Source organism: Culex pipiens, chromosome 3, assembly GCF_016801865.2.
Source record: "Culex pipiens pallens isolate TS chromosome 3, TS_CPP_V2, whole genome shotgun sequence".
In the NCBI taxonomy this organism is placed as follows: Eukaryota; Metazoa; Arthropoda; class Insecta; order Diptera; family Culicidae; genus Culex; species Culex pipiens.
The window spans coordinates 42,444,065-42,464,827 of NC_068939.1; the positions used below are offsets into that span (position 1 = coordinate 42,444,065).

Below are 20,763 nucleotides of genomic sequence, written 5' to 3' on the forward strand. Positions count from 1 at the left end.
ACAAAAACGCGATTGAAATTTTTCGAACGTTTTTTGTGTTTCTACGCATAATTGTCCCGTGGGTCCCTATTCACCCCATAAGTCCCTAATCATCCCAGTTAGCAGTTTATCACTACATTAGGTAAACAAAACACGCTACTTCGTAAAACTTGTAATTTCGCGAAAGAAAATACTTGGTGGGACAATTATGCGTATAGAACGACAGTAAACATCATAACTCAAACTTTGCTAAAAACACCAAATCGATCCTCATTCTTTCATTGGATTGACTGGACATTGGACACCCCTTAAATTGCATTTTGAAATAAAGGATAGATAGAAAAAATTTTATTCAAGCAAAATAAATTCAATTGAAAACCAATTGCCGAGAATTTTTCCAATTAATGCTGTGTCTTCTATGGATAACTCTGTTGAAAAGTTCCTCAATTTGTCAGATTGACAAGAAAATAATCCAATTAAAGAGAACTCACCTTCCGTACGCGAACCGCCGGTCCTTGTCGTGATCTCCGAAGGTGTCCCACAGCCGGAGTGACACATTGACGCCGTCCACGATTTCCCACGACCGTTCCAGCACCTGATCGCGTCAACGCCGTTTTTGTTTTATCCATTATTCATTCCATGTGAGTGTGTTTTTGAGGTGCGAGACGGTGCCGGCATTTGATTGATCAAAACAAACCCATCAATAACAATCAATCGGGTGTGTGTGATGTAATCATCGCCGTTAACCACAAATAGATTTTGCACCGATGTCCAGTGGGATTCACCAAGATCGCGGATCGCGCGAGAGGGAGAGAGAAAAATAAACAAAGCTCGATTTAGAATGTGCTAAAAAGTGATAAATTAATTGTTTGTTTGTGTGTGGGGTAGGGGGTAGGGGAGAACAAGAAAAAATATTCAACGAAAACAAGAAAAAAACTCCCCGACGCCAACGTCGTCGTTTGTCGTCCGAGATTTATAACTCCTGGTGCCATAAATAAATAAAATGATTATTCCAGTCTGATAATGACTTAATGAAAGCTTAACTAGCGTAATTTGTATGCGATGCAATTACAGCATTTAGCAGAGTCACGGGAAGTATCAAGCGGGTTGGAAAACGGTGGAAATGAGCAGCACTGGGGGAAAAATAACAAATGGTTCAATTATTTGTAGTTTATGGGGAAGTGCACAAAATAATTACGGTTGCGGTTCCAACTCACTGCTCTGTGCAGTGATATAACTTTGCTAAATTTTACCAGATATTTTCAAAGTCATTGATTTTTTTTTAAATTTTTGGAACTTTTAGCTACAAAATTATAATATTTTATGCTCGTGTCAAATAAAACAATTGCAAATGTGATTTAAATTGGAATCAGGTTCGTCGCTTCAAGCCAGCCTCACTGGAGTCTCCAACTTAACAGTTTTCATTGTTTGTCAGAGATTTGTAACTTTTTGTTTTTTTGTTGGTAGTTGCAGAAGAGAGTGTAAAACAATACCGAAATTTAAAAAAAAAACAATAATTTGTTTATCCATGTAATTTTGACGTTTTGATCATATTTTGGATTTACATGTAAAATTATCATGTCATTATCGTTCTAGAATACAAAAAGATAAATAAAAATATTCCCGAAAAGATAGATTTTTAAAATCACCCTAATGGTGAACCACCATAATTTTCAACCAATCCAAACCACCACCACCATCTGGGTACCCGAGCAGAATGAGTATGATCTCAAGCCACACAATATCTCAAAATAATGATTTCTTATCAATTTTTGACTTACCAAAACAAACAATTTTGAAAAAAACAATGCTTGATAAATTTTATAACATAATATACACACTATGTTCCTATTGAAATGCAAAATGTTTTAAAATAATACTTTGCTGAAATGATGATGCTCTATACCGTCATCAGGGGTGACATTGGGTCTAAAAAAATGCTGAAATTTGTATGACCCAATCTCAACCCCCGGACCCGATGTCACTCCTGATAACGGCATCAGACATTTGAAAACATCAACTTTTTTTGTAATGACCAAATTTAACATTTTTTTTACAAAAACAAAGTTTGTTAAAAAATGTGATGTAAAATACAATCTATGTTCCTATTGAATTGAAAAAAATGTGTTGAATTCATGATTTATAAAAATGTTGATGTTCTGCATCAACTATCTTAAAACAGACCAAATCTCTAGTAAGTTTGTAATACATCGTAACAGCCTCCTAAACATATTTGATTTTTTCACTGAAATAAATCAAACTTAAATTATTTTTCAGTACAGAACATTTTAAGGTTGTGCAGATGAACAATTCAAAGCATCTGAATTTGATAATTCGTAAATTTTCCAAAAATCGATCGAAAAACTACTTTTTTACAACCTTTTGGAAACATTTTAAAAAACAGAGTTTGTAAAATCAAATACACTATATGTTCCAGTTCGAATGGCACATTTCAAGAATGTATCCTACATTGAAAAATCTCCATATACTCCGATATACCCAAGTAGTACCCAAGACAAATATTCTAGTAATAACAAACATTGTTATGATGCTTCACGAAAACGTTTTGCTAAATTGTAACAGGTTCGTCGTTTAAAAAAGAGAATTTCAGTAAGGAGGCTTTATTTTTAGCTGCCATTGCGAAAATTTATAAAAATATGTCCTTAACCTTTGGTATGTTTCGTAAAAGAAGCAAAAAAATTATTAAAAAATTCAAGTATCGAGAAAAATCCGCAGCAAAGTCACAAAAAGCTTGTTTCAAAAATTGGAGATTCCAATTAAATAACTTTAAAAATGTTGATTAATTTTATTTTCAAATGTTGTCAAATTTGGCAAATAGTAGCGGCTATCATTCTGTTTTCATGGAATGGATGAAGAAAATGGAATAATCTGTAATAACAGCTTTCATTCTGAAACCCACAAATTTCCTATTTAAATTAAATTCATCTGTCTGCACCGATCAATTGGAAACTGTAAATTGTCATTCTAATCAGTCCCAGACAACATCAGTCGTGAGCCATTTTCCAACTCTCCATTTGGAAGGTGAAAACTTTGTCCTCTCGAATCCTTTCTTCATCTCCCCTCGGAGACGAACACATCCGAACGCAGTCTGCAGGATCTCGTCTAGGGTTGAAAACTTTGCAATAAACAATGTCTAGATAGCGAGAAAAATGAGTTTCGATCCCCATCTACGCAGGGGTTTTTGACATAGGACTATGTCTTTACTTACTATATTGGGGGGCCAGTTCAGAAATTCGATCCAAAGCGTCACTTTTAAGCGTTAAAAAAGGGGACATTTTGAACGCTTATATCTTTTTTCCCTGTGAATCAATCCAGATGGTTGGACCACCAATCGAAAGAGGAAGACTTCAGCTATTGTTTAACTACATAGATAGTCTGACTAAACATAGTTAAAGCACTTAAAACATGCAATCAAAATGAGTAATTTTTCAGTACAAATCGGACAGATGACCAATCAGAGCGAGCGTATGCATTCGAGACCGCGCCCCTTTTGTGCCGTTCTCCGGCTGTGCCGCTATTTAAGCAGAAAATTACGCAAAAGCAAATCACTTTGGAACGAGCACTCGAACTGTGCACGTCGGGCCGGCGCGGAGCAGCAGCAGCAGCGGCCAATAGAAGAAGAGGACCAGCAACCAGAAGGAAGAACCACCGGCAGCAGAAGGAGGAAATTCGAGCGAAGCGGACGGCGTGGAAGTCGCTATGATGCGGCGGTTTTCATGAAAAATGGCCAATTCGACAGTGGTGGCCAAAACCAGGAGTGGCCGGTGGCCTCAAAGAAGGTTCCCCCGGGGCCTGGGGGGACATTTACAGAAACATACGAGTTGTGGCAATATGGGTATCAAAATTCATGGTTTTTGATACTGAACATAATAATGGCCATTTTGACAGTAGTGGCCACAACCTGGAGTGGCCGGTGCCCTCAAAGAAGGTTCCCCCGGGGCCTGGGGGGACATTTACAGAAACATACGAGTTGTGGCAATATGGGTATCAAAATTCATGGTTTTTGATACTGAACATAATAATGGCCATTTCGACAGTAGTGGCCACAACCTGGAGTGGCCGGTGCCCTCAAAGAAGGTTCCCCCGGGGCCTGGGGGGACATTTACAGAAACATACGAGTTGTGGCAATATGGGTATCAAAATTCATGGTTTTTGATACTGAACATAATAATGGCCATTTCGACAGTAGTGGCCACAACCTGGAGTGGCCGGTGCCCTCAAAGAAGGTTCCCCCGGGGCCTGGGGGGACATTTACAGAAACATACGAGTTGTGGCAATATGGGTATCAAAATTCATGGTTTTTTATACTGAACATAATAATGGCCATTTCGACAGTAGTGGCCACAACCTGGAGTGGCCGGTGCCCTCAAAGAAGGTTCCCCCGGGGCCTGGGGGGACATTTACAGGAACATACGAGTTGTGGCAATATGGGTATCAAAATTCATGGTTTTTGATACTGAACATAATGGCCATTTCGACAGTAGTGGCCACAACCTGGAGTGGCCGGTGCCCTTAAAGCAGGTTCCCCCGGGGCCCGGAGGACTTTTTACAGAACCATACGAGTTGTGGCATATTGGTATCAAAATTCATGGTTTTTGATACTGTACATGAAAATTGACATTCCGACAGTAGTGGCCACAACCTTGAGTGACCGGTGATCTCAAAGCAGGTTTCCCCGGGGCCCGGAGGGTCTTTAACAGAACCATACGAGTTGTAGCAATATGGATATCAAAATTCATGGTTTTTGATACTGAACATGAAAATTGACATTTCGACCGTAGTGGCCACAACCTGGAGTTGCCGGTGCCCTCATAGAAGGTTCACCTTGGGAGAACATTTATGACAATTTTGCCGACAAATCTATGAAACAAAATAAAATAATCTTATTTCAGATTTCACTAGCAATCCAAAAACACATTCAAATTGTTTGGTCCTATGTCTTTCGGTTATGTCTCTGACATACCATCTTGAACTTTTTTTTCTCATTTTACCATTAAGATGGTGTGCACTTTTAAACTAACATAATTAAAGAGCGAGTCGTTTCAGCACGAAAGCATCCTTCGTGCTCTTTTTAAGGAAGTAGGGTCATTTGACAAACTTGTATTGAATTAGTTATTGTCAAACAAAGAAAAACAAATTTTGATTAGTTTTAAGTGAAAAAAAGTTTTACTTTTATAAGATGCCCAAAACAGGTACCTTTACCCTAAAAAGCTCGGAATGCACTCCGATTCCGCTTTATTGGCCAGCCAGTGAGAGGTGTCACGAGGGATAAAATAACACGTCTTTATGGGTAGCAGCCATTGGCTTCATCGTCCTTTTGCCTGGAGGTGCTGCAAGAAATTCTTTCTTTTTTTTTTGCTTTGTTCTCTCGCGTCGTCGTCGGTGGTCCTAGTTTGGCGGAGTCCCCGCTAGGTGGCGCATTCTTGGTGGTATAATCCGGTAACAATTCCTGACGACGGTGTGGTGCGCACACCTCGCTTCCCCCTGGAGGTGTACTGCGAGAAGATACGTAGAACAAAGAATCCACAAATCCTCGGGAATTGCATCAGGAAACCCGAGCAGAATGAGTATAGTTTGAAGCAACATGGTTTGTTAAAATAAAGCCAATTTGTTGGGTAAATTTTCTTGATCAATGGTTAAGAAATTGGTACAATTTTAGAACCAAATCGAACGATTTTTTTGGAAACTAACACAGTTTGTTAAATTTTGTTATCCGAACTCAATTTGTTATTGTTCAACTGATTTTATTACCAACATTAAACGAAAGTTTTACCCATAATGGACAATTTTTTCAACTAACAAATTTTGTTCCGATACAAAACAAACTTCTGCTCGGGTACTTAAATCAATCCCAGGCGAAGAAAGGGGAAGAGGTTGCTGCAACACCGAGCAAAAAGGGGAAAGTTTGGCGAACTCATCATGTTGAAACTTCTTCGTTCTACTTTTGCAAGTACCTGCTTTTGTGGTGGAAGCGTTTCCTTTGTTCCAGGACTGTAGTACACTCACAGGGGAGTTGTGAGGGTGTGCGGAGAGGGAGGTGTGGCGCCCGCCAGTGTAAAAGTAATGAATGGAAAAGGCGCACCAAAGCGAAAAACATGAAAATTCGATTGAGTTCTAAAAATAGAACCGACTCGGTATGTTTGTAAGTGTGTGTGTGTTTTGGGGGCGTTTCTCCCTTCATTTGAGGCTACTTTTCCGCTCGAGCTTTTTTCCAGCTGAGGAGCAATCAACGCCAAACTGTACCATGGCACGATTGAGTTTGTTATTTGCTGAAATGTACAGTATATTTGCGAATTGTGCTACAGAGTGGAAAACTTTGAAGTTTTTTCACTGTTTCAGCGTCAAACTGACAGCAGCAATGATTGATGTCTCCATCATATTTTTTTCTGTTTGATTGTCATAAAGTACATTATAAAAAAACACGAAAAGAGTAATTTATAGTTATTTATAATACAAAAAATCAAGCAACAGCAACTCACAACTTAATTTAAGGAACGTTAATCGGCAGACTTTTGCTGAAACTTTGCCTCCGAAATCACCACAGTCGTCTGCGTGGGTCCTATTTTTAAACGAAGCCACTGAAACGCAACACCCTATATAAGCCATGGTCGACTGTGTCCAAAGTCTGCTGACGCCACCCACCATCGGCAAGGAGCGGGAGTCAGACGGCGACGACGACGACGCTGGAAAATTGTTTTTCCTCAATGAATCGCATCGCGACCATTGAAGGATGGGTAGGAAAATCAAGAAGAAGAAGAAGAACAAGAGGTCGAAGGGAAAACCGGAAAACGTTTACGTGTGTTTCCCGGGGTTGACGTCATTTCTAACAGGCTAAGGTCCCGTTGGATGGGTCGTGAAATGAGGGAGGAGGTAAAATTGCGAAAATTATTTCGTTCAGGCACGGACAGGTTTTCTTTTTATTTTTTCTAGCTTGGTCGTTTGTGTAACGTTGTTAGAGTGTTCCAGAAATGTATGATCAAACGTATTTTACACCATAACAAAACAATTATTTAAATGTCTTACTGAATGTTTACAATAAATAACATTTTTGTTATTGAACATTTAATAACAATAGCAACTTAAGCAGTCAATATTGAATGCTTAGAAAATGTTTCTAAACATTCTAAACTACATTTGGAACAATTTCTTACCTCCGGAAAGAAAACGAAAAGTAGCTTCTATTTTCTTTTCTCCAATTTGATAAGAAAATATTCTCGTAAAAACCATTAATTCCATTCCATCTTTATCTAAAAAATGCAACCTTTTAACTGTATCATAAATTTGTAAAGAATGATATTTTAATAGTAGTTTATGCAACAAGTCGCAAAAAGAGGATTTTTTTCAGCACGAGTGCTGAAAAAATCAAGTTTTGCAACGAGTTCCATACAACATTTTTTGCAATTCCAAAAAACCCACACTGTTTGAAATTTTAAGTCAAATTCTCATTGTCAATAAATCGTTCAAATCAAAAAAATGTTGAAAAGTGTTACTTTTCGAAACAAGTGCTGAAAAGTTCAACTTTTCAGCACCCATTTGAGTGCTGAAAAGTAGAACTTTTCAGCATTTATTTTGAAAAGTTTTGCTATTCGATTCTGTTATTTTTGGTACAGAAAAGTAGGCTATTTCGTCGTTCAAGAATGACAGGAAAAGTGAGTAGTTTCACGACGGAATTGCAAAAAATACTTTTTACATCATTACAGTTATGTCTCCGTCAGAAATTTGAAAAATTTCAATGAAGTAGATTTATAAAAATAAGAGTAATTCTCAACGAAATCGTTTTTTTTTTCTATAATTTTAATTTGTCCATATAATTTTCCATACAAATTTGGCAGCTGTCCGGACAAAAATGATTTATGAAAATTCGAAAATCTATATCATTGGAAGGAATTTTTTGATCGATTTGGTGTCTTCGGCAAAGTTGTAGGTATGGATAAAGACTACACTGAAAAAATACGATGCACGGTAAAATTTTTTTTGGTGATTTTTAGTTTTACCTGTTGTCAAAAGAATTGATTTGCAAAAAAACTATATTTATATTTTTTACATTTCTGACATGTTTTAGGCGACATCAAATGCCAACTTTTTAAAAAATTCCAGAATGGGCAAAAAATCTTTGAGCGAGTTATGATTTTTTGAATCAATGCAGTTTTTTTTCAAAAATCCAAATATTGGTCGCAAAATTTTTTCAACTTCAGTTTTCGATGTAAAATCGAATTTGAAATCAAAAAGTACTTCAGTGAAATTTTGATAAATTGCACCGTTTTCAAGTTATAGTCATTTACAGGTAACTTTTATGAAAAAAGTCGCAGTTTTTCATTATTATTTTTTCAAATTAGTGCCAATGTTTGCCCACCTTTGAAAAAAATATTTTTTAAAAGCTCAGAAAATTCTCTATATTTTGCTTTGTTGAACTTTGTTGATACGACCCTTAGTTGCTGAGATACTGCCATGCAAAGGTTAAAAAACAGGAAAATTGATGTTTTCTAAGTCTCACCCAAACAACCCACTATTTTCTAATGTCGATATCTCAGCAACTAATGGTCCAATTTTCATTGTTAAAACGAGAAACGTTCGTAAAATTTTCTGATCTTCTCGAAGAAAAATATTTTTTAAAATTAAGACTAACATTTCAAAAGGGTCAAGCGTTCAATATTACGCCAAAATTAGAATGCCATCTAGAACAAGCTAAGTGCCGTTAAAAAAGCTCTTAGTGCCGATGCATGTCTGAAATAAATCGTTTTATTTTTTTTTTTTTTCGTTTAACGTTTAAAGTAGGGTAACAGCATTTAACTCCATCTTGCCTCAAATGCTAGCATATCAGCATTTCGATTTACAATTATAGCTCATAAAGAGCGTTTTCAACTGAAATCGAGTGATGAATAGCACAATAGCTTCTATTTACAATTTTACAAAACAAGTTGTTCAAACAGTGAAAAACAGTAAATTGGATGTAGTTAGGTGCGTGTGCTGCACAACTTTTAAAAATTTCCCTTATACAAAAAATCTTGTTTGCTGTTACGAATAATTATCTAATCATTGGCTGATTTAAAAAAATCAATTTAAAAAGTTTTTATTGCCATCATTAAAATTTCGTACAAATGAGTATCACACGAAAAATTCGTACAAAAATCCAGCCTGTTCAAAAATTCAACAAGGGGGTCGACAATCCGTACAGTAAGGACAAAATCCGTACAGTTGGTAGTCTTATCATACCTAATCTCGATAATGAAAAATGGGACAATGAAATATGTTTTCGTGATTCCGAAGATATCATTATCCATAGTGAAATTATTCCATGGCCTTCGCATAATTCGGATAATCGGATAATAAAAAAAAATAATAATGCAAATAAATTTTGCACCCAGGGTTTCTGTATGCAGTTAAATTACTGCATTAATGCTATGTAACCATCAGAAAAAGAATAAAATAAATGAATTCGAAAAAAGAAAAAAAAACATTTCAAGAGATCATTTTTTCGTAAAAAAACGTTTCTCAAAATCACATTCCAAACAAGGTATTTTTTTTATATTTTTCATGCGAAATCAAAAATTATGTGAAACCAGAAATCGCCGAAAATACTTTTATAATTTACTTCATTTATAACTAAATCCCTCAGGTTGAAATTAACAACGAATTACTTCCCACTTTCATGTTATAAATAATGTGATAAAAAATAACCTTAGGACAAAGTTCTTTGTCAATAGTTCAGAAGTGATTCGATTAAATGATTCTAGCTGGCTGGTATTCAATGTTATAAACCCATGTTTAATACCAATAAGAATCAAATTCGAGCATTTCACTTCCCCAAATTTGTCTTAGATTTCATCTGAGACATCTTTAAAAAAGCGATTGAAAATACGAGGCAAAGATTTTCCTCTTCCAAACGTAAATAAGAAGTTGTATAATGCAACTAGAAACGAGGTAAAGCACGATATGAAAACAAAAGTAAATTTTTGTGGTTCTGCAATTGCAATCAACATATTTTACAGTTAGTTGAAATTGGCACTCGTTCTTAATTCCCTGGCCACCCTAAAGCAATTAATGCGATTGTCAGCAACACAAAGAACCCGGGGATCAGGACAGGACAAACAAACACACAGAGGTTGAGGACGAAAGTGCACTCTTGCTTGTGCATTCTATGCACTCGTCGTGACTTGGCGCTACTGTTGGGAAGTAGTAGGTAGTACTTACATCCTTGTATATCCGATATTGGTCAATGGCCCACACGGTTGGCACATGCGTGTTAAGTAACTGCGAAAGTGAAACATGTTTGTTGCAGGCCCGTGCACAAATCAGCCGCGTTTTGCCAACGGCCGTGTCGCCGACGAGGACACATTTGACCAACTCCTGGTGGGGCTGCTCGTTGTCCATGCTTCCATTTGGGCCTTCCCCCGGCGCTCACCACGGCAGTTCACGCGTCCACTTTCTAGGTTGACGTGTTCTTGGCTGGGACGACTGCTCTGTAGTCACTTGTGCCGGGGATTAGAGTTGTGGTATCCTAGAGAGAGAGAGAGGGAAAAAGCAGAAAACACCAACTAATTAGTACACGACTTGCTGTTTGGAGAGGGAGAGGGATTAAGGGTGTTACACTGAGGCCAGGTACAGTGAATGAAGAAAATTATGATTGTAGTTTGGTTGAGCGTTTTAGCAGAATGCATTACTGTGAATACAAAGAGACGAGTTGTTCCTTTTAATTCCGCTATATATTTTAATATCTTGACAGATACGTATTTCGTCTACTACTTGCAGACTTCATCAGTGTTCTGTTCTCGACTGAAGGTTCATCGCTGGTGTATCCATATTTGTAGTTACTGTAGGTACTACCTCCTCGTTCTTCTTTTGTGCCTGTATAGGTAACAGCTTAAACAGCCACGTTGAGCCGTTACCTGAATCCTTGTTGAGTAAACGTTTGTTGCCTGCCTTGAAGATTTCCAAACTTTCAGCGACAGCCAGCTTCGATGGGTTAGTGATGTGTCTTAAGATGACCGCGTCGCTAGCTATGATGTTATGTTTTTCCTCGATGATGTGTTCGGTTACTGCTGACTTGAAATGGGGGACAAGTCCTTTCCGTTTTTCCTCCATGGCAATTTTGACATATGTGTGTATATGCTCATCCAACCTGGTTTGCAGCAATCTCTTAGTTTGTCCAATGTAGCTCATATCACAGTGGCCGCAGGATACCTCGTAGATGCCGGGTTTGCCTAAAGTCGGTATGGGGTCTTTCGTTGAACCTAAGATGGATTCCAACTGGCTGTTTCTACTGCTGAACACTAAATCGATGCCAAATTTAGCCAGTTTTTGTCGTAATGGGCGTGTTATCCTGTAGTCGAATTCTACTGCTGCTCTTCGCAGTGGCTCTGCTGATGGCGTAAGGGTTGTGAGTGAAGTTCTGTGCAGTTTTCTTTCCTTCTTATCGATGATTGCTTGGATAGTTGTTCTGCTGTAACCGTTGATTTCCGCTGTTTCAAATATGTACTCCAATTCTTTCTGTTTTCCTGCTTCGCTGAGGGGTAAAGTTGTCATCCTATGTATAAAATAATGATATGCTGCCATCTTATGTTGGAATGAATGGTTTGACGTGGCTGGGATTGTTCTTCTGGTGTTTGTTGGCTTCCTGTAGATCTCGAAAGAAAACGAAGATGGGCAACCTGGTTCTCTTAGGATCAGGATGTCTAAGAAAGGTAACTTTCCTTCGACTTCCATTTCGTAAGTGAACTTGATGCTCCTGCGTGCACTGTTTATGGTGTCCAGTACCGTTGTTAGTGAGTCCCTTTTGATGATGCAGAAGATGTCATCTACGTATCTCCACCAACGTTCTGGTAGTAGGTTTTTGGTTTGTAGTTCGTGTTCCAAAGCTGCCATATAAACATCGCTCATGAACGGTGACAGTGGGTTACCCATCGATGCTCCCATCCTCTGTTGGTAGATGCAATCCCTGAACTGGAAGTAGCTCTGTTCCATGCATAATTTGACGAATGTTATATACTGGATCGTTTTTTGTCTCCATGGTTCTCCCTCGTATTGTGATTGCAGCCAATCCCGTAGAGTTCCTATTGCGTTTTTTACTGGTATGCTTGGGAACAGTGCTGTTACGTCGAAGGAAACCATTATTTCATCCTCAGCTATCGGTCCCGACTCTAAGAGCTCCTTTGTGAACACCTGCGAACTGATGATCGAACGGCTCGGGAAGGGTTTCGGCATACTCTTGAATTCCTCGACAAGCCACTTTGCGATCCGACTGGTTGGGGCATCCACTGCTGAAATGATTTCTCGCATCTCGTTGCCTGGTTTATGCACTTTAGGTAGTGCTTTAATCCTTGGTAGAGTTGGGTTCGGTACTCTCAACGATTTTGCAGTTTTCCCAACCGATTTCAAAAGGCCTGCACATTCTTTGATGGTGTTTTCTACTTTTTTGACCATATCGATTAGCGTGTATCCTCGTTGTAGTGAATATTTTTCCCTGTTTCCGAGTTTCTCAAGAAGTTCCTTGTCGTATTCGTCCCGGTCCATGATTACTACCCGGTTTCCCTTGTCCGCTTTTAGGTAGTACACGGGTTTCTCCTTGAGTTCCTTCACTACTCGTACTTCGGCGTTGTCCTGGTGTTTTGTTGTTGCTTATCGTATTAATTTGGATACCGTCATCCTGACGCTGTTGATTTGTGCTGGAAGGAGCGGGGGAGGTTTTGTCTGTTTTTCGTCGATGCTGTTAGCATTGATAACAGTTTCGATGTCGATAACAATGTTTTCCAGGTTTGGTTTTGATGATACCGCGTACTTAAGACCTTTGTTGAGTAAAGTTAACTGTTCTTCTGAAAAAGTTTCAGAAGAACGATTAACAACGAACTCTTCTAAGGGTTTAACTACTGGTTTCATTGTAGGGGCAATGTGGGAAATCAGTTGTCGGAATTTGTTGTCCAGTATCTTGCGTTTCCTTTCTGATTCGCACTTCTCGGCTACCTTAACCTTCGTCAAAAAGGCTTCGAATTCGATGGGGAATTCTTTGGCTAGTTTCAGATGGAGTGAATAGCATTCGAGAGTTTTGATACTCAGTCTACCGTAGAGTTTTTTGATGCTCTCTTTGACAAGCTCTAACTCCACCCTCCGGATGATTTTGCTGTCCGTATGACCCTTCGTCCTAATCTTGTGGCTAGTTGGTGTAACTCGGTGTTCGACGCATTTTTTCAAGAAGGCGATGTCTTTGTGGATACCTGCGATGATTTTCTTCAGTCCGATGAACTTGTTGTGCTCCGAAGGCTTGGTTGCCATGGTAATTGTAGTTTGGTTGAGCGTTTTAGCAGAATGCATTACTGTGAATACAAAGAGACGAGTTGTTCCTTTTAATTCCGCTATATATTTTAATATCTTGACAGATACGTATTTCGTCTACTACTTGCAGACTTCATCAGTGTTCTGTTCTCGACTGAAGGTTCATCGCTGGTGTATCCATATTTGTAGTTACTGTAGGTACTACCTCCTCGTTCTTCTTTTGTGCCTGTATAGGTAACAGCTTAAACAGCCACGTTGAGCCGTTACCTGAATCCTTGTTGAGTAAACGTTTGTTGCCTGCCTTGAAGATTTCCAAACTTTCAGCGACAGCCAGCTTCGATGGGTTAGTGATGTGTCTTAAGATGACCGCGTCGCTAGCTGTGATGTTATGTTTTTCCTCGATGATGTGTTCGGTTACTGCTGACTTGAAATGGGGGACAAGTCCTTTCCTTTGTTCAGCAGTAGAAACAGCCAGTTGGAATCCATCTTAGGTTCAACGAAAGACCCCATACCGACTTTAGGCAAACCCGGCATCTACGAGGTATCCTGCGGCCACTGTGATATGAGCTACATTGGACAAACTAAGAGATTGCTGCAAACCAGGTTGGATGAGCATATACACACATATGTCAAAATTGCCATGGAGGAAAAACGGAAAGGACTTGTCCCCCATTTCAAGTCAGCAGTAACCGAACACATCATCGAGGAAAAACATAACATCACAGCTAGCGACGCGGTCATCTTAAGACACATCACTAACCCATCGAAGCTGGCTGTCGCTGAAAGTTTGGAAATCTTCAAGGCAGGCAACAAACGTTTACTCAACAAGGATTCAGGTAACGGCTCAACGTGGCTGTTTAAGCTGTTACCTATACAGGCACAAAAGAAGAACGAGGAGGTAGTACCTACAGTAACTACAAATATGGATACACCAGCGATGAACCTTCAGTCGAGAACAGAACACTGATGAAGTCTGCAAGTAGTAGACGAAATACGTATCTGTCAAGATATTAAAATATATAGCGGAATTAAAAGGAACAACTCGTCTCTTTGTATTCACAGTAATGCATTCTGCTAAAACGCTCAACCAAACTACAATTACCATGGCAACCAAGCCTTCGGAGCACAACAAGTTCATCGGACTGAAGAAAATCATCGCAGGTATCCACAAAGACATCGCCTTCTTGAAAAAATGCGTCGAACACCGAGTTACACCAACTAGCCACAAGATTAGGACGAAGGGTCATACGGACAGCAAAATCATCCGGAGGGTGGAGTTAGAGCTTGTCAAAGAGAGCATCAAAAAACTCTACGGTAGACTGAATATCAAAACTCTCGAATGCTATTCACTCCATCTGAAACTAGCCAAAGAATTCCCCATCGAATTCGAAGCCTTTTTGACGAAGGTTAAGGTAGCCGAGAAGTGCGAATCAGAAAGGAAACGCAAGATACTGGACAACAAATTCCGACAACTGATTTCCCACATTGCCCCTACAATGAAACCAGTAGTTAAACCCTTAGAAGAGTTCGTTGTTAATCGTTCTTCTGAAACTTTTTCAGAAGAACAGTTAACTTTACTCAACAAAGGTCTTAAGTACGCGGTATCATCAAAACCAAACCTGGAAAACATTGTTATCGACATCGAAACTGTTATCAATGCTAACAGCATCGACGAAAAACAGACAAAACCTCCCCCGCTCCTTCCAGCACAAATCAACAGCGTCAGGATGACGGTATCCAAATTAATACGAGAAGCAACAACAAAACACCAGGACAACGCCGAAGTACGAGTAGTGAAGGAACTCAAGGAGAAACCCGTGTACTACCTAAAAGCGGACAAGGGAAACCGGGTAGTAATCATGGACCGGGACGAATACGACAAGGAACTTCTTGAGAAACTCGGAAACAGGGAAAAATATTCACTACAACGAGGATACACGCTAATCGATATGGTCAAAAAAGTAGAAAACACCATCAAAGAATGTGCAGGCCTTTTGAAATCGGTTGGGAAAACTGCAAAATCGTTGAGAGTACCGAACCCAACTCTACCAAGGATTAAAGCACTACCTAAAGTACATAAACCAGGCAACGAGATGCGAGAAATCATTTCAGCAGTGGATGCCCCAACCAGTCGGATCGCAAAGTGGCTTGTCGAGGAATTCAAGAGTATGCCGAAACCTTTCCCGAGCCGTTCGATCATCAGTTCGCAGGTGTTCACAAAGGAGCTCTTAGAGTCGGGACCGATAGCTGAGGATGAAATAATGGTTTCCTTCGACGTAACAGCACTGTTCCCAAGCATACCAGTAAAAAACGCAATAGGAACTCTACGGGATTGGCTGCAATCACAATACGAGGGAGAACCATGGAGACAAAAAACGATCCAGTATATAACATTCGTCAAATTATGCATGGAACAGAGCTACTTCCAGTTCAGGGATTGCATCTACCAACAGAGGATGGGAGCATCGATGGGTAACCCACTGTCACCGTTCATGAGCGATGTTTATATGGCAGCTTTGGAACACGAACTACAAACCAAAAACCTACTACCAGAACGTTGGTGGAGATACGTAGATGACATCTTCTGCATCATCAAAAGGGACTCACTAACAACGGTACTGGACACCATAAACAGTGCACGCAGGAGCATCAAGTTCACTTACGAAATGGAAGTCGAAGGAAAGTTACCTTTCTTAGACATCCTGATCCTAAGAGAACCAGGTTGCCCATCTTCGTTTTCTTTCGAGATCTACAGGAAGCCAACAAACACCAGAAGAACAATCCCAGCCACGTCAAACCATTCATTCCAACATAAGATGGCAGCATATCATTATTTTATACATAGGATGACAACTTTACCCCTCAGCGAAGCAGGAAAACAGAAAGAATTGGAGTACATATTTGAAACAGCGGAAATCAACGGTTACAGCAGAACAACTATCCAAGCAATCATCGATAAGAAGGAAAGAAAACTGCACAGAACTTCACTCACAACCCTTACGCCATCAGCAGAGCCACTGCGAAGAGCAGCAGTAGAATTCGACTACAGGATAACACGCCCATTACGACAAAAACTGGCTAAATTTGGCATCGATTTAGTGTTCAGCAGTAGAAACAGCCAGTTGGAATCCATCTTAGGTTCAACGAAAGACCCCATACCGACTTTAGGCAAACCCGGCATCTACGAGGTATCCTGCGGCCACTGTGATATGAGCTACATTGGACAAACTAAGAGATTGCTGCAAACCAGGTTGGATGAGCATATACACACATATGTCAAAATTGCCATGGAGGAAAAACGGAAAGGACTTGTCCCCCATTTCAAGTCAGCAGTAACCGAACACATCATCGAGGAAAAACATAACATCACAGCTAGCGACGCGGTCATCTTAAGACACATCACTAACCCATCGAAGCTGGCTGTCGCTGAAAGTTTGGAAATCTTCAAGGCAGGCAACAAACGTTTACTCAACAAGGATTCAGGTAACGGCTCAACGTGGCTGTTTAAGCTGTTACCTATACAGGCACAAAAGAAGAACGAGGAGGTAGTACCTACAGTAACTACAAATATGGATACACCAGCGATGAACCTTCAGTCGAGAACAGAACACTGATGAAGTCTGCAAGTAGTAGACGAAATACGTATCTGTCAAGATATTAAAATATATAGCGGAATTAAAAGGAACAACTCGTCTCTTTGTATTCACAAAATTATGATGAATGGAGCGACCCCCCTCGCCTCTTCTTGTGGTGAACATAACCCCCTTTTTCTTTTGAGAAGTCAGGGACCCAACCGCTAGAATGAATAGCTGCGGTTGTTTTGATAAGTACGTGCCGACAGGGCACATTAATCTGAGGTATGGGTTTCGTGTGGGAACGTACTGCTCTGGCATGGAATGGAATGTTATTTCTAGATTTGTGTGAAAGTGGAAAAATCAATACGTTGGTGCTTAACGAATTGACCACACCAACATTAAAATCGAATTGTTGCTCATTTCAAACAAATCTAGAATTAAATTAAATAATTCGATACATTCCTCCATCCCCAGATGGAAAGCAAACATTGCCAAAAACTTTCAATCACCTAAATTGCTCGTCGAGGGGACTATTCTAGGTCACCACAGGGAGTTCAGCTATCGTTCCCATAAGGTTCAATACCACAAATTTGAGCTCCTCTCCCTTTCCCCATCAAAACCACCAAGCCTGGTTTTCCCCCCTTAATTCTGTCAACCTTGCCCATTCGCAAACATTAGAAGTGCTTATAATTCAATTATATCATACCTTCCATTGACCGTGCTATTGTGCACACACACACATTCCACATCCGGAGAATGTCGTTCTGCCTCAATAGAGGCAACCGCAACACAACCCAACGCTGCTTTCCTCTTCAATTATTGGCGATTATAAAGATTAGTGCTATTTTTAGCCAGCGATCCATCCCTTGGGGACCCATCATGGACATGTCTCCCTTTCAATATGCGTTGTTGCGACATGTTTTGGGTCCCAAGAGGAAAGAAAGAGGACACACGAAATCTAACCAGAAATAAATTAGCCCGATGTTAGGGGACAGGATCAACCAAAACCAGATTTTCAGTTTTTGCTTTTTGAATGTTTTTGAAACTGCCTTGGGTCAAGGGTATTGAAAAACACCCAAACAGCAAAAACTGAAAATTTGGTTTGTTGGACCTTTTCAAAAAAAAAAAAAAAAAAAAAACTCCGGATTTTTTTAGAACCTAATCAGAAAAATGTCTAGAAATTGTCCAATTTTCTAAAGCCTAAATTTGTATATTTTTTTTATTTTGCCTTTGTTCGGGGTTATTTTAAGCAACTTTTGCTCTACGAAAAAAATAACATCTCGTGTTTTATGTTTTTCTTGTTCAAATTTAATTACCTATGTTTTATTTGCAATTTCCTTGTTTAGTTTATGTTGGTTCCTGATAGTATTTGGCTTATTCTACCAACTCCTATCATTACTTTTTGTCTATCTAGTTTTTTTTCACGATTATATATGTACTTTTTCAATTTTTACATGTTGTTCACATTTTGTACTAAAGAATGATTCAATTATCATTTAAATTGTAAAAAAAATCCCGAAGAGGCTAAGGCTGGAACATCCAAAAATGTAGGAAGTATTAGAAAAAACACAGCCAAAATTTACCAAAAATTGACTAATCAAACTCGCATCCCAAAATTGTTTTTAAATTTCAAGAATTCTTCTTTCTAAGACTCTTCAAAGATCAAAAATTGGTTCAAAAATGGATTTATGAGTATGGGTACGACGATTGCCCACGTTTTTTGTATGGACAATTGTCCACGAAAGGGGGGAGGGTTTCCAAAAAAGTGTCCACGTGGTTTATGGATGGTCCCTTAGCCTAAGTTGACTAAATCGCAAATTCTAGATTAAATTTTCAAAAGGTCCTAACTGCATAAGAAACCCATGACCCATAGGTTGTTTTGAAAATTTACTCTTAAGCATGAGCATGAGCATGAGCATGAGCATGAGCATGAGCATGAGCATGAGCATGAGCATGAGCATGAGCATGAGCATGAGCATGGTTGACTGCCAATGAGCTGCTACTCCGTTATTGACAGATCAGCTGAAGTTAAACAATGAATCAAAAATGATCAGTGGGAGCCAACCATCCGTTCACTGTTTAACCTCTGAAGATCCCTACTTTATTAGTCAATACCGGCGCCCTCCCAAGAAGCCTGCAGTTCAACGAAAGGGAGGAATGTTAGTCCGATAGTTGAAGTTGCAGACTCATCAAGCACAAAGTTTTTCGCTATATACTTGTTGATACCGCTTGAGACCGTTGAAACCACAGCATCTCCTTCAAGCAACACGTGATTAATATTTTTTTGGGTTATTAGGATAAGGTATTGGCTTTTCGATGCCTCCCGAGCTACGACGCTATGGGGAGGACTTTCATAACAGACCCGTCGGCGAGCCTTCCGAGCAACGATGCTATGGAAGGTCTTTCTGGTTAACACAAAATCACTCACACACAGTTATTTTGCTCCACTATTAACTCAACGATCCAAATTGTCAGTGCGTCTTTCGTTCATTATATAGAAATGGCTTTTTCACCGCAAAAAAATAAAACCTTATTCGAAAAATTTAAACACAATCCACCCGACGCCGTGCCTTCCGATCAACAATGATATAGGAAGGGCTTTGAAAATCACAAAAAATCACTTTTCACTCCGAATATTTTTTACGACCACGCGCTCCCTTTGCCAATTAAGCCTTGTTTTGAAAATTTACTCTTGAAATCATAAAAAATCATAAAAAAATATCGGCATTTGAATGTTTTGAAAAACCTGATTTTCCTTTTTTTTCTATCAGGAATTGTATTTCAGCAATCTTTTACCCACTTCTCGCATATCAAACTTTTGTTTGATGCAATCTGTTCTAAGAAGAAAAGTGTTCAAAGAATCCGACAATCAACTACCGTAAACCGATGTGACTTTGATAGGATTTCAATTTGTTTTTGGAATATTTTTCAACCGGTAAGGTTTTTCTCAAGATTATTATTTTTAAAACATGTACTGGAGTAGGCCACACAAAGTTCATGCACTTTTTTGGAAAAATAAAGTTTTTTCAATAGTGTTTAGAAAAATAGTTACGTTAAAAACTCTTAGTTTAAATTCCGGAGTGACTTTGATAGTCATAGTTTTACTTGTTGCAATCAAATTTAAGTTGTGCAAACTTTATTTGTACGTTAAATGTACCATCACTACAGTAGCTGATAAAGTTTTTATGAAAAAAAAAAACCAATGTTTATATTTAGTTAACAAAGTTTATGAGCTATTTAACAAAATACATATAAATTTCAGGTAATTTTTTTCAAAAGTCGGAATTGTGCCTGAAATTTGTTAAAATTAGTTTTTTTTTATAAAATTATAGATTTATACTGCATTTTATTTACATGAAAATTGTTCAACTGAAATTTCCTATAAATTTGGAATTTGTTTTTAGTTGTGTTTTAAAAACACATATTATTCATTATTTACAAACTTATTTTAACTTCTCCTAATGGAAAATTGTTAAAAGAATCCGAAAATGCATTCCGTTTCCGATTCAAAATCATGTTCATTGAGTGTTTTTTTTTTTCAAATTCATAGATATTTAAAAAAAAGGCTGTTTTTGAAATAAAAAAATATAGCTTCTTTACCTGAAATAAACGATCCAATTCCCATAACTTGAAAACGGTGCATCCTAATGAAAAACAAGTAAGAAACTTTTCGATTGCAAATTTGATTTTGCTTCAAAAATGTTTTTTAGAAAAAAACTGTTCAATGAGTTTTCCATATTTTCCAAAAAACTCAAATTTTCCACAAATTTATAACATTGTGAAAACAATATTTCTTCTTACTCCTAAAATTGCATTGGCCTAAATAGAAATAGTTTGATCCAGCCATCTTTCTTATCAAAATATCTGAGATTCGGCTTATGAAAGTGTGTAATTAATACTTAAGTGGTCAAAACCTTTGATG

General features: G+C 38.6%; 1 protein-coding gene across 3 annotated transcripts in view; it reads right to left on the reverse strand.

The window, feature by feature from the left end:
- The window catches only part of LOC120412373 (rho-related BTB domain-containing protein 1), a 114,932-nt gene that overhangs the window by 24,120 nt on the left and 70,049 nt on the right, over window positions 1-20,763 (reverse strand). For all 3 annotated transcript variants that reach the window (XM_039572796.2, XM_039572799.2, XM_039572798.2), the window contains exons 3-4: window positions 10,192-10,498; window positions 471-574 (exon numbers count right to left, since the gene is read on the reverse strand). In XM_039572796.2, the coding sequence (XP_039428730.1) occupies window positions 471-574; window positions 10,192-10,371 (284 nt within the window). In that variant the 5' untranslated portion in view covers window positions 10,372-10,498. The remainder of the gene's footprint in view (window positions 1-470; window positions 575-10,191; window positions 10,499-20,763) is intronic.